Below are 15,442 nucleotides of genomic sequence, written 5' to 3' on the forward strand. Positions count from 1 at the left end.
TTCAAAAACTTTATCTGCCTAACTTTATCACTTGAGTTGTATTTTATAATACTTACATGTTATTTGTCTGGAATTAGAGCAAATGAAGAAGTTACAAAAATCAATTGGATTTGGCTGCATTAAAATGAAAAATACCAATTAGAAATCCAAGTAGAAACGTCACAGAGGCAACTGCACATTTGTTTGAGGCCAAGGGAGAGGATGGGCTATAGATATAAATGACCCACTGTGTCCTTGAATTATAGAACAGTTTCTACTACTTGATGGTATAATAATGGGAGTATAATTTTAAACTCTCAATTAAGATTACAGTGGATGATAATAGGTAATTCCAAGTGTTTACTATACCCAAGCAACATTAATATTGCACCATATACCTACACATGATGGATTAAATAATAAAATCCTCATTCAACATAGGGGCATCATCATGTTTCTAAATGTAACAAATATCACAAGAATCAATGGGTTTCAAATTTTAAAACTTGTAATGCATGCATAAAACCCAAATTTTATATACAATTTCATGTTAACTTTGAAATTTAAGAGTTAATATTTTAAATTTAATAGGCAAATTTAAATGAATAAGTTCAACACAAATTTTAACATTTATAATAATATAATTTTTAGGTTTGTTTCCTGATTGGTAGTGTTTATTTTAATCAAAAATAACAAAATTATCGCAAGTCCTGAAAATACTGAAGCTCAAATCAACCATACTTTAGAACAGGTACTAAAAATAAAACCTCTATAATTTATAACAGTATAAGATCTAGATCTATACATGAAAGATAATCAATTCTTTTAAATGATTTATCTAAACTGGATATATACAATACTTGATATCAACAAGCAAGAAAACCTCCCTCTACAGTTATTTTCACAGTAATTTCTAGCTGAGAGCAAATCCTTATCTCAAGTTAGATGGATGTTTATGATATATTCCTATAAATTATGTTTAGGGCAAACACAACTAAACTGATGAGTCTCTGAAGCCCAATAACAGCCACTGTAATGGTGGCTAACCACCACTATGAAAAATAATTAGCACACTGAAATAATTTAAAGAAAATATAAAGGGCATCGGCTAAGAGAAAGAGTTTGACTTCTTCATTGCAAATTTGGACACATTCTATTTCTTTTTGTTGTCTATTGTTGTTGGTAGGACTTCTAGTACTATGTTGAACAAGAGTGGTGAGAGTGGGCATCCTTGTCATGTTCCTGATTTCAAAGGGAAGGCTATAAGCTTTTCCCCACTAAGGATGATATTCTCTGTGGGTTTTTCATAGACAGATTTTATGAAGTTGAGGAATGTTCCCTCTATCCTCATACTTTGAACCATTTTAATCAGGAACAGATGTTATATTTTGTCAAATGCTTTTTCTGCATCAATTGAGAGGACCATGTGGTTCTTCTCTCTTCTCTCATTGATTTGTTCTATCACATTGATTGATTTGTGAATGTTGAACCACCCTTGCAAACCCAGGAATAAATCCCACCTGGTCATGGTAGATAATCTTTTTAATGTACTGTTGGATCCTATTAGCTAGGATCTTGTTGAGAATCTAAGCATCCATATTCATCAGGGATATTGGTCTGAAATTCTCCTTTTTGGTGGGGTCTTTGCCTGGTTTGAGGATCAGGGTAATGCTGGCTTCATAAAAAGAGTCTGGAAGTTTTCCTTCTGCTTCAGTTTTTTGAAACAGCTTCAGGAGAACAGGTATTATTTCTTCTTTGAATGTTTTGTAGAATTCTCCAGGGAATCCATCAGGTCCTAGGAGGGTTTTGATCACTGCCTCAATCTTGTTACTAGACATTGGTCTATTCAGGTAGTCAATTTCTTCCTGGTTCAGTTTTGGAAGTATATAGGTTTCCAGGAATGCATCCATTTCATCTAGGTTGCTTAACTTACTGGCATATAAATGTTGATAATAATTTCTAATGATTGTTTCTATTTCCTTGGTGTTAGTCATGATCTCTCCCATTTCATTCATAATTTTGTTAATTTGGGTCCTCTCTCTTTTCTTTTGGATTAGTTTGGCCAATGATTTATCGATCTTATTGATTCTTTCAAAAACCAGCTTCTAGTTTTGTTGATGTGTTCTACTGTATCTCTAGTTTCTATCTCATTGATCTCTGTTCTAATCTTGATTATTTCCCTTCTTGTGTGTGGGGCTGACTTAATTTGCTGCTAATTCTCCAGTCCTTTAAGGTGTAAAGAGAGCTGGTGTATTCCAAATTTTTTAATTTTTTTGAGGGAGGCTTGGATGGCTATGTATTTCCCCCTTAGGATCATCTTTGCTGTATCCCGTAGGTGTGTAGAAGAAGGAAACTCGACCATTCTCTTACACCATACACAAAGATAAACTCAAGATGGACAAAAGACCTCAACGTGGGAAGAAATCTATCAAAATCCTAGAGAAGAACACAGGCAGAAACCTCTTTGACATCAGCCACAGCAACTTCTTTCAAGACATGTCTCCAAAGGCAAAGGAAACAAAAGTGAAAATGAACTTTTGGGACTTCATCAAGATCAAAAGCTTCTGCACAGCAAAGGAAACGGTCAACAAAACAAAGAGGCAACCCATGGAATGAGAGAAGATATTCACAAATGACACTACAGTCAAGGGGCTGATATCCAAGATCTACAAAGAATTCCTCAAACTCAACACCCAAAAGACAGATAATCACATCAAAAAATGGGCAGAAGACATGAAAAGACACTTCTCCAATGAAGACATACAGACATGAAAAATGTTCATCACATGAAAAAATGTTCATCATCTTTAGCCATCAGGGAGATTCAAATAAAAACCACAGTGAGATACCACCTTACACCAATTAGAATGACCAAAATTAACAAGACAGTAAACAAGTGTTGGAGAGGATGTGGAGAAAGGGGAACCCTCTTACACTGTTGGTGGGAATGCAAGTTGGTGCAGCCACTTTGGAGAACAGTGTGGAGATCCCTTAAGAAATTAAAAATAGAGCTTCCCTATGACCCTGCAATTGCATTACTAGGTATTTACCCCAAAGATACAGATGTAGTGAAAAGAAGGGCCATCTGTACCCCAATGTTCATAGCAGCAATGGCCACAGTCGCCAAACTGTGGAAAGAACCAAGATGCCCTTCCACAGACAAATGGATACAGAAGATGTGGTCCATAGACACTATGGAGTATTATGCCTCCATCAGAAAGGATGAATACCCAACTTTTGTATCAACACAGACGGGACTGGAGGAGATTATGCTGAGTGAAATAAGTCAAGCAGAGAGAGTCCAGTATCATATGGTTTCACTTACTTATGGAGCATAAGGAATAACATGGAGGACATGGGGAGATGGAGAGGAGAAGTGAGTTGGGGGAAGTCAGAGGGGGAGACAAACCATGAGAGACTGTGGACTCTGAGAATCAAACTGAGGGTTTTGGAGGGGAGGGGGATGGGGGTTGGGTGAGCCTGATGGTGGGTATTATGGAGGGCACATATTGCATGGAGCTCCGGGTGTGGTCCATAAACAATGAATTTTGGAACATTGAAAAGAAATAAAATAAAATAAAATGGAAAGAAAAAAAAAAGAAAGTATAAATGGGATAAGTTACCAAGAAAATAAAGTGCAAGGTCAGGAATGGATTTTGGAAATAGAATAAATTGAGAAAATCTGAACACACAACACTGACAAATAAATGACTTTCATATTTTTTTATTTTTATACAAGCTTGACTTATCATCATGTGGAAATGTTGGGGTTCAGAGTGAATGATCAAAAAATAATTCTTGAGATATCTTCTGTGCAGAAGGGTAGTTTTATTAAAAGCATGGAGATAGGACCCATAGGCATAAAGAGCTGCACTGGAGTTGTCAAGGGTGACTGATTATATATTTTCAGGTTGGGAGGGGGTTAGGGATAGCTTCAGTCTCTAAGGAATTTGGAAGCAAGGTTTCCAGGATCTTGAGGGAGCTAGCTATTGTTGGGATAAATGTCATTTATTACTGTCTAATAAAAACTTAGTCATGAGATCTTTCAGATGTCTATCAGTGGGCCATATGCTTGGAGGATGACTGTCAACAGGTATCTTGTGGGCAGTGGGGAGGGTAGAGATAAAGGAAGATCCCAAAGGAATTTCTAATGTTAAAGAAAACTTACAGGATCCTGGAGGTTGGGATAATGTTGAGCTAAGATTGCCTTCTGCCTTTAGCAAAGTATTAGTATCAAGACAGTTAAATTTCTCCAGGAAGGTCACTCTGCCTATCTCAAGCGCTTGTCAATGGGCTCTAAGTTGTAAGGACATTTATTTTCTTTGCCTTTGTTTCCCACATCAATCTTACCCAGCTGAGGAAAATTCAAAACATAATGAGAGAAGTTTAGATACATGGTAGCATTTGAAAATAAGTAAATTTAATATTTAAAAAGTATGTTCAGGGGCAGCTGGCTGGCTCAGCTGTTAAGGCATGAGACTCTTGGTCTAAGTGTTGTGAGAATTCAAGTCCCATGTTCCCATGTTGGGCATGAACCCTACTTTAAAAAAATTTTTTTTAAATAATAAAACTTAAAAAATAAAGCAAAAAGTATATTCATATCAGGGAAAGATATATCCAACAAGCTATATTGATATAGAGGATAAAAATTACCTCAAGCAGCCTTGGATTTCAGAAAATGTAGGCACCAAAACACCGCAACTAGACTACATGCAAGTTACAACATGAAAGAAAAATCTTTCTCAACTTTTTTTTCAAATTTTATGTAGATAATACCAAGTGTTTCTTTTAGCCTATATATCAATCTGACAAGGATTTCATCTCCTTTTTAGGCTCATTAAATATTTCATAATTACATTATTTTTCCTTTGAGGTAAGTACTGCTTACAAGAAAAAAGTGAATCTTCTGATTTATATTCTTCCTTAAATATCAAACTATATGCTAAGAACTTAGTATGTCCCTAGTATGATATAAACCAGAAATGATAACAATGAAAACAGAATACCTATCTTTAATAAATAATCTGTGTAAAGTTAAGACAAATAAAAATCAACTTCAAAGCAATGGTCTTAAATGTGTGACAGTAGTCCAAAGTAAAATTAAGATTTTAAAAAGGCATTCTTGAATAATGATATTCATAAAAGGCTCATTAGAAGATTGAGAAAAAAATCACTAATCTCTCATTTAATGCCATCTTTTCTGTCAAAAGTAACTTTCCTACTGACACTAAAAATTCATTTATTGGTTCATAAAAATACATTTCAAAGCACCTGAAAGTAATTGTTGGAGATAATCAGGATGTTCCCAATAAAGCTAAATCAGCAACTTCTGATAAATTCTATCTCCCGATATTGAAAGACACTACAGATAAAATAGTGTGCATTATTAAGAATATTTTAATGCATTAAGGAAAACTACACATATCACAAAGTGATGATGGGTCAATCCTTCCACATACACACACAAAAAGTTGATCACATGCTGATCCACAAAGAAAGTCTTTAAATTTTCAATATATTAAAATACTTGAATATATTCCATTTTTCACATTAGAAGCAAGCTTGAAAGAATAGTAATTAGAAAAAAAAAAGCCAACTTTATAAAAATTAAATAGTACTCTTATAAATAGGTCAAATAAAACACACAAATTAATACTTTAAGCTAAGTGAAAATTAAAAACAACATGAAATGTGAGGAATACAGCTAAGCAGTATATGAAGGAAATTTATTACCTTAAAAATATATATAATCAAAAAGTAGCTAAAAATCACTGACCTATTTCAAGACACTAGAAAAAGAAAAATCAAACTGAAGAAAAGCACAAAGAAAAATTATAATCAATGAAATAGAAAATATAGAACAGAGAAAATCAACAAAGTCAAAAGTTTTCTTTTAAAAAAGATCATAAATACTGATAAATTTCTAGTAAGAATGATTACAGATAAAAGGAAGGAAGGAAGGAAGGGTAGGGAAAACACAAATTATCGATATGGGGGAAAGGAAGGGACCTCACAATAAATTATAGACAAAAAAGACAGGAATATTATGAGTAAACAAATATATTTGCCAACTTGGAAGAAATGGATATATTTCTCTAAAAGTTGAATAAAAGCAGACAAAGAAGAAATACAAAATACAAATAGTCCAATACATATTAAAGTGTATAAAAATCGGTTTTATTATTATTTAGGCATGTCAAGGTGAACAGATTGACAGATGACTGCCATTGAAAAATACGTTTGTTTAAAATTTATTATACTCACTGATCACAGTGTCATGGGGGGGTCACACAGAGAAGCACCAAGATTGGTAGGGAGGCAGAAAGGAAAAATTATGGATGAGAGTCTTCACTGTGGTTTCCACAGGAAGAAAGAGTGAAGCAGGGTATGCAAGTTCAGGATTGGCTAATTTGAGTACTTTCAGCAGGCTCTACAACATAGTGGGCTGTTCCTTATCTGGTTACCTGTCCTTGGGATGATTAAAGCTGGAGAATAATGGCCCCTAGTGTGTGAATGCCACAGATTAGATGGCTGATGGTAAACTCTGGATTGGTTCATTTGCATAAGAAAGGAACACTTGCAGAAGAATCATTTTCTATCTCCAGTAATTGGCTGATTGTGGAAGGGGCAGTCTCTCCAAGGTCAACAAGACCCCAGATGCCAAATAATCAGAAACACATGTTTAATAGGTAAGGGAATTGAATCCTTTCTTTAAAACCCTCCCACAAGTAAAATCTCAGGTCTAGAAGGCTTTAACAATGAATCTTTACAAACATTTAAGGAAGAATAAATCAATCTTGCAAAAAATAAATAAACTCTTTGAGAGAATAGGAGGAAAAAGAACACTTTACTCTTTTAAGGACACAATATAACCTTGACTTCAAAATCTTAAAAAAGTCATTACAAGGAAGGACCCATCATCTGTCTTCCCTACCAATAATTCTATCACCAATACTGCCCTCCTTGGACTTAGAGAATGGCTTATTTCCTATTACAGTATTCTAGACATTACTACTGATCAAGAAACTTACTTCACAGTAAAAGAAATGTAGCATTGGGCTTGTGCTCACAGAATTCACTAGGTCTAACATACCCTCATCACTTAAAAGCAGCTGATCTAAAAGAACAATAGAAGGGCTTTCTGAAAACTCAATTAAGGTGCCCATTCAAAATGCAGGCTACTAGGATCTGGCTTATCCCAATGTATCTAGCTCAGGAGTTGCCTTCACTATTCTTTATCTGCTCTGATGAAGATGGCATCCAACAGCACCTATTCTTGCTGCTTGCATATCAAACCCATTTTCTGAACTAATGAAGTTAGACAATTATATGAAAATGTGTATAGACTTTACAATATAACGGAAATATACAAAGTATCTAAGTGCACTGTGGCCAACTCACTCTCCAGTGTGCCAGAAATCATTTGCCTAAAATCCTTCATTTGCATTAATGGGTCTATATTCAGAAAATTCATTTTAATGTGCTCTCCTTCACCAATGGTTGGGTGAATGATATGATACCAACAAGCAAACTAACCAACAAACAAAATAAACTCTAAAAACTATGCAAAAATCCAAGCATTTTCTATATATATTCCAGAGAGCAATTATTTAAAAAGATTGAAGGTAATACAGTTTTTAGTCAGAATAACTTTGATACTTGTGAAATAATTCAGCTGAAACCCATTTCTAATATATTTTTACTATCTTCAGGGTCCCAAGGGTCTGATTTGTCTTTTGATCTCCTGAGACACTAGCACCAATTGAGCTATGCCTCCTCTTTAGAGGGCTGAATCCCAGCAACAAAATGTCTCTCCAACCTTACAAGTTTCAATAATTCCACCTATTCCCTTTATTCCTCAAGGTCTAAATACAGTGGCACTGATTGCCTGTGTTACTATTTCCAAGATACTTTAGTGTTCCCTCTTTGCCTTTCAGTTCTCTAATATACATTATTCCTTATATTATCTGTCTCAAAATAACTAGTGTGGTTCTATGTCCTGGCTAGAGTCTGACTGATATAGGCCCTCTCTACCATTATAACTTTCTCTCTTTTTTTTCACGATTTTATTTATTTGAGAGACAGAAAGAGCATGGGGGTGGGGGCAGAGCAGAGAGAGAAGGGAGAGGCAGACTCCCCACTGAGCAGGGAGCCCGACATAGGACTCCACCCCAGGACCTGGAGATCATGACCTGAGCCAAAGGCAGACACTTAACTGAATCACCCAGGTGCCCCAACTGTTGTAACTTTCTATTTGCAGTGGCCACCCAATATGCAGAAGGATAGTGTTACTCTAGCACCCTCCCAGGATCTCAGATATTAAGTGGAATTCATACTTTATCATCTCTGGAATTTCTAACTTCAGTCTCCATTTATCCACCACTACTACCCAGCCCCAATCTTACCAGAGTTCACTCACAACATAGGAGAGCATAACACAAGCTTCACACTCAAATATCAATTCCCTTGTTCTGCTAACTTTCTCTATTCTTATATAAACTTCCAATCCAGGAGAGGTTCTTTCTTCCAGTATAGCAGGAAATTTCCCTTATTCTGCAATTTTCCTATTCTCGTTTCTCTAGTAAGATCCTTGTATTTCAGCCATCACCATGAGGAAAACATGCCCCAGCTATCCTGCTGATTCCAAGAGGCACCTCAGCCAAAAATGGCAGCATAAGGCAGACTTTCCCAAGCAAACCTGCTGCCTGAGGTAAACTTCTCTAGCTGAGTTGCAAACCTGCAAGTAATAAATACTTTCTGCTTGACGCTATTAAGTTTTGAGTTTATCATTCAGAAATAGCTAATTAATACAGAATTTGGATCTGTTAGTCAACCTCTACTTCTAGAATATTTAAAAGAAAGTGGAAATTAGAAAACACTGTTCATGCTTTTCAAAGCTCTAGTATAAAGCCATGGACCTCACAATTATTAGCTCTGAAATGAGCTTCAAGAAATGTTACCCAAGTCAAAAATTGAACATTTATTCTTTCTGTGTCTTTGCATTCCTGATGTAGCATACCATGCAAGACAGAGGGTGCCTCTGGTTGAAGAAGGTGAATGTCACTTACAAAAAAGTGTTAAAAAGAAAAGGACATTACCTTATTTCAATACATGCTCCTCATTAATATTATGGAATGAGGAAAAGAGAGTACAGGCTTTAGAATGGAACTGACTTAACTTCAAACCATAATCTTGCCATTTACAATTTTTGTAGCTAGCCTACTCATAGCTTACTAACAAAATGAAGTAAGTGTTACAAATAATAATACACATATTTCTTACTATGATCCTATCAGGTTATCCATATTTAATTTACCATACTTAATATTTGAGGAAACAGATTTAAAGAAGTTGCCTAAACTCAGGCATCTAGGAGGTAGAGTAGAATCAAAAATCCATTTATTTACAAATCAAAACTACAATGAGAAAGGCTAAAATCAACAACACAAGAAAAATCAGGTGTTGGTGAGGATATGGAGAAAGAGGAACCCTCTTACACTGTTGGTGGGAATGCAAACTGGTGCAGCCACTCTGGAGAACAGTATGGAGTTTCCTCAAAAAGTTAAAAATAGAACTACCCTATAATCCAGCAATTGTACTACTAGATATTTACCCAAAGATTACAAAAATACTAATTCCAAGGGGTACATGCACCCTGTTGTTCATAGCAGCATTATCAACAATAGCCAAATTTTGGAAAGAGCCCAAATGTCCATCAACTGATCTATGAATAAAGATGTAGTATTTATATACAAGGGAATATTACTCAGTCATCAAATAGAATGAAATCTTGCTATTTTCATCAATGTGGATGGAGCTAAAGAGTACTATGCTATGTGAAATAAGTCAGTCAGAGAAAGACAAATACCATACGATTTCACTCATATGCAGAATTTAAGAAACAAAACACATGAACATAGGGGAAAAAGAAAGGGGCGAACCAAGAAACAAACTCTTAACTATAGAGAACAAAATGACGGTTACCGGAGGGGAGGTGGAAGTGGGGGTAAAAACAGGTTAAACAAATGATGGGGATTAAGGAGAACCTTCATGATCAGCACCAGATATTGTATATAAGTATTAAATCACTAACTTCCATGCCTGAAACTAATACTGTACTACTGTATATTAACTAGCTGGAATTTAAATAAAAACTTGGGGGAAAAAAAGAAAACAATATTTCTCTGATTCCAAAGCTTTTGCTCTTAAACTTTAACCTATTCAGGGATGATATTCAAAATATTTAACAACACAAATTAATATAAATTAAAATATAAATAAATATGTGTCAATATTTATTTTTAAAATTCCCTTCATTCTCAACTCTGTATTATAAGCCTGTTTATCAAGTAATAGGTGTTGTAGTACAAACTATTCAATAAATAAGCCTAGTAAATTCAAGTCATTTCTTAATTTTTAGAAAATGTTCTTCTAATTTTTTTGATTTTTTTAATGCCAACTGTAATTAGGCAAATGATGCCCCTTTCTGAGATGTGAAGTGACCTAAGACAGTATATCAAATTCTTTCAGTTACTTTCCCACTTAATTGACAGTCACTAATTTTTAGTCTCTCAGTAACTAGAGGAACATTATTAACTTCAATATTGTTCATAATGCTGAATCTTCTATCAGTTTCTGCTAAACAGAAATTGCATTTTAAAAAGATTCTATTCCTTACAACAATGTCTGAGATACTCACAGTCTTATCTCTTCTGTTTTAAATCATAAAAATCATTTATTATACTGTCATAGTTATTTTTTGTAACCCTAATTCTTCAGGCCAGAGGAAAATAACACAAAAAGGGTAAATTCGATTGCTAGATAGCCTCAGTTTGAATTTTGACTTTGTCACTGAAACTTTAAATTCTGTGCCTTGACTTCCTCATTTTTTAAAGATTTATTTATTTATTTATTTATTTATTTGAGAAAGAGATACAGACAACATGCACACAAGTGGGGGAAGGGGCAGAGAAAGAGGGAGAGGGATAATCCTCAAGCAGACTCCCTGCTGAGAGCAGAGCCCTATTGTGGGGTTCCATCCCAAGACTCTAAGATCATGACCCCAGGCAAAAGAAAAAGCTGGTCACTTAACCAAATGAGCCACCCATGTGTTCTCCAGTTTCCTCATTTTTTAAAAATGACCATAACTGTAGTATTCAAATGAGCTACTATGCATTTGGAATGGTGCCTGGTACAGAATAAGCACCATATAAGCATTAGCTCTTATTTCTATTAATAAAATTAATTTTATTAATATGTGTGACAGATGTTTTATGATTTTTAACAATTCACATCATTAAATGAATATAAAATGTAACAGATTTTCAGGAGTGATTCCCCTAATATACATTCAAAACCAAATTGTCCAATACCAATAACTTCTTTCAAATCCTCTGGTGGGTAGGAAAGTTAGATTTATATGCATTTCACTTTTAACCTGCACAGCTTGCCCTTTGGAATTTTAACCGTATTAATGAATCTTCTTTGAGACTACCCACTGTGGGAGAGTCTGAGGCTTTGTTTTACTCCCTGGAGGACTTGGAGGCTATAAAAATTAAAATTCAATGTCATTTGGTTCGGCAAAGTTCCTCAGGGTAAAAGTGAACTTCAGTGCTCTACTTGCCCCTCTGGGCCCCTCCTTAATTTAGCCTTTAGCCTGTCTTCTCCTAACTTCTTCCTAATTCTTGGAAGCACTCATGAATATATTTGTTTCTAGCTAAAATTTTGGTTGTTTGCAGAGAATGGGTCAGTCCAGGTACCAGTAGATCATGCCATTCCAAATATATACTCATCATTAATTCTTGAGTACTATTTTTATTTTTATTTTAAAATAATATATTCACAGTATAAATAAAAATCAAATCATATATGAGTCTAAAATGAATAGTAAAATTGTCCTCTTTGACCTTTCTCTAGTTCCATTCCCAGAAATAATTTAACATTAATTGGATTTCTTAGAGGGTTTTTTCTTTGTATTTACCATTACAAACTTAATATAAGGACTTATACTGCGATCTGTCAATATTTGATATCTTTTGACTCAGTGTACTATAAGAAATTTGGCACATTTTACTGCATCCTAACCTATCACTTCTTGCTTTTATTGTTTTATTGATATTAAGTTTTCTAATATTTATATTTTTATATTATAACTAAGTTCTCTGAAATTTGTATAGATTGATCTAAAACCACTCAGTATTAAAACAGAAATTATCAAACCAAATCGTGTGGCCAGACACATACAGAAGTAAATGAAATTCTGCCACCAAATCCATGACTCCTCAAGAATGACCCATAAATGAGCTAAAAATGGCTTCTTTATTAATTTGTTTTCATTTTACTTCATCCATGAAATGCTCAGTTTCGATTCTTCTCTAGGGGTATATATTCAGTCTCTCATTTCTCTTTTTATATTTTCTTGGAGCATCTTTATATATGGAAATGTAGATGTACAAAATTTTCTGAGCTCTTGTATGCCAGAAAATTATTCTCTTGACTCATTTAATTGGATTTATATTGGATAAAGGCAGAATTCTATATCCAAATTTATTTCCTCTTGGAAATTCAAGAAAGTGTTATTCCATCATATCCTATTTCTGAAATGTTGCTAATGCTTCTGGGAAAGTGTTGGATATCAGTATGTTTCTCATTCCTTTGTAGGTGACCCAGTTGCTTTTCTCTGTGGAAGCTTCAAGGGTATTTTAATTCTAGTCTTCTGAAAATGCAAAACAATGTGAAAGGGATGAATGCCTTTTAAAATTCATCCTCCTTGGTATGTTGTTGAGTTCTTCTAACTGAAGACGTCTGTCTTTATTTAGTTCACGATAATTTAACATTTTTTATATCAAATACTCCTAACTACTATCTTAGCATTCCATTCATGGAATGCCTAATAAACAGATGTTTGGCTTGTTTCTAGCCTCCATTTATCATATTTTTAATCTCTTTGTTCTTTTATATTAAACTAATGCTATGTTGTAGTTTTTAAAAAAACAATTTCATTGGGACCATGTAAAAGGAAGAGACATGTATGTATATGTCCTTTATATGAAACCAGAAGCCTGAGTTTTTAAATATTTTTATGTGAAACATATAAATGTTGAAAATCAAACTATATACCCTTAAAATGTAGGAGGTAAATTTTCTAGTATTTTTATTTTATATGAAAATTATAAAATTAATTCCATTATTTCAAAAGTTTGAGATTAATTTTGATCTGGGATCAATAATTTGGATTTCTCGTGCAATATATATTATACACCTATATGTTTGAAGAGTATCTTATGTGCAGAAGAGTTTCTAAAACCAAAGGATTCTATGTGATTAAACTATTTTGCTTCTTGGGTAAGCAAAGTCCCACCCAATACTTTAAATTGCAAGTGTTTCATGTCAAAAAAACAATACTAAAAAAGGAGTTTCCAGATCCAGTGAGAGACCAAGTTAAAAGAGAAAAATGTAAATTAAGTAAAAGCAATTGGTAAAGTAACTCATCTTTCTTTAGGGCACATCACCATCTTGTTTCACTACAAACATTAAGCACATAGATATACATTCCTATGGGCATCTTCAGAGACTTGCATTTTTTTTCTAGTAGCTACAATATTACAATAGAAACAACTATAACTCCACTAGATATTCTTATGTTTAAAACCTTTATACTAGTAATAAATTACTTCTGACATACTTCACAGTGGATCCTAATTTGTACACTGACTCACTTGAGAAACACAACACAACCATAAAATTCCTCAAGATACAGAAATTATCTATTAAAACAATGCATTTTTTTAAAAAACCACAGTTATTTAACAATTATGAGAATCTCTTACATGTCAAGAACATTGCTGGATGATTTTAACTATCTTTGAATTTATAGCTACAAAAAAAAAAAAAAATCATAGAACCAGGTGCTAATTCTGACCCCATCAACCAATGTCTTAGAAAAAAATAAGATTCAATAAACTGATATGTCAGAAAAAAATAAGCCCATTTCTGATGGCTCTCACCAAACTAATTCCTATTGATTTCTGAGACATTCACAGCTATATTAATTTCAATAACATTGTATTTATCCTTTCTTTAAATTAGTTCTTCCTAATTTTATACCAGTTACTTCACCATGAAAACATCATAAATCAACTCTTGGCATTGTGCATCTATTAGAATTTTATTTCAGCAAGCAATGCTACTTCTCAAGTTGATGGCTACACTGTAAAACCTGGTTAATGAGCCTGTTTTGATATGTTATTAATAATATCCTATTACTTTCTTATTATTAATTTTAGCCCAATTTCTATAAAAATTCATTTTAACAATGCCTGTACATGGAAGTCTAACTTTTTAACTGTAAATTTCAAATTGATCTTTTAGTAAATTTATTCTTTTTTTTTTAATATTTTATTTATTTAATTGTCAGACAGAGAGAGAGAGAGTGAGTGAGCACTGGCAGACAGAGGCAGAGGGAGAAGCAGGCTCCCTGTCAAGCAAGGAGCCCGATGTGGGACTCGATCCCAGGATGCTGGGATCAAGACCTGAGCCGAAGGCAGCTGCTTAACCAACTGAGCCACCCAGGCATCCCTTAGTAAATTTATTCTTAATGAATAAGTATTCACTTTTAAATGTCATCGCTTTACTTATCTCAACTTATTCAATATTAGGTATTTATAAAAAATGGAAATTTAGTTAGAAAAATTCATATCAAAAGTTTAAAATACAGATTAATGTGAATTAAAGAAAGGCACTCAATGAAGAGACTTAGGTTGCAAGACAGATTCAAACTGAAAAGAAAAAATTTACACTTTGAATAAACTGAGTTGAACCTAAAGTAAATCTTTCATTTTATATTCAAAATGATTATGATTTCCTATATGTCCTAAAAACAAATGTTCTCTAACCCTACAGAAGATCTTCCATATAATAGTCTGTCACAGAGCAATGCTGGACTTCTGCTTAGCCTCAAGAATCTTGTTGAACTTTAAAAACATGGAACTATCATGTTAGTCAAAGATCTTACAACAGCCTACCAGGTACCTCTCTCAGATCCTAATATACTGTTCATGTTATACAGTCTCCTCCATGATTTATAGATTTCAAATAAATTTGGCTATAGAAGAGTCTTCTTACCATATCTGACAGTTTAGTAGATCTTTGTGTTCTTGACAAGAAAGCAGCATAGCAGTTAGTCAAGTTAGGTAGTTCATCAGAAATTCCACCAATCTGTGAATTCCAAAAAGCATATGGAAAGAAGGGATAAAAAGAGTATATCATTTCTATTTATCAATTCAAGTGGCATAGTAAGTGATAAATTTTCAAGAAAGTACATCAATGTTGGTCTATCATTAAATAGAGATAGACCATTAAAAATTTTAAATATAGAAGTAAAAGACTTTAATAGATAATTTCTTTATCTTGAGGGATATAGAAGTAAAAGACTTTAAGTCAATGAGATATAAAAATGAAAAAA

At 33.8% G+C, this 15,442-nt stretch overlaps 1 protein-coding gene across 1 annotated transcript in view; it reads right to left on the reverse strand.

Moving 5' to 3' along the window:
- The window catches only part of STPG2 (sperm tail PG-rich repeat containing 2), a gene marked incomplete at both ends in the record, with an annotated part of 344,118 nt that overhangs the window by 169,312 nt on the left and 159,364 nt on the right, over positions 1–15,442 (reverse strand). The window contains one exon of the mRNA XM_080796638.1: positions 15,103–15,195. Coding sequence (XP_080652764.1) covers positions 15,103–15,195 — 93 coding nt within the window. The remainder of the gene's footprint in view (positions 1–15,102; positions 15,196–15,442) is intronic.

Source organism: Martes martes, assembly GCF_963455335.1.
Source record: "Martes martes genome assembly, chromosome: 2".
In the NCBI taxonomy this organism is placed as follows: Eukaryota; Metazoa; Chordata; class Mammalia; order Carnivora; family Mustelidae; genus Martes; species Martes martes.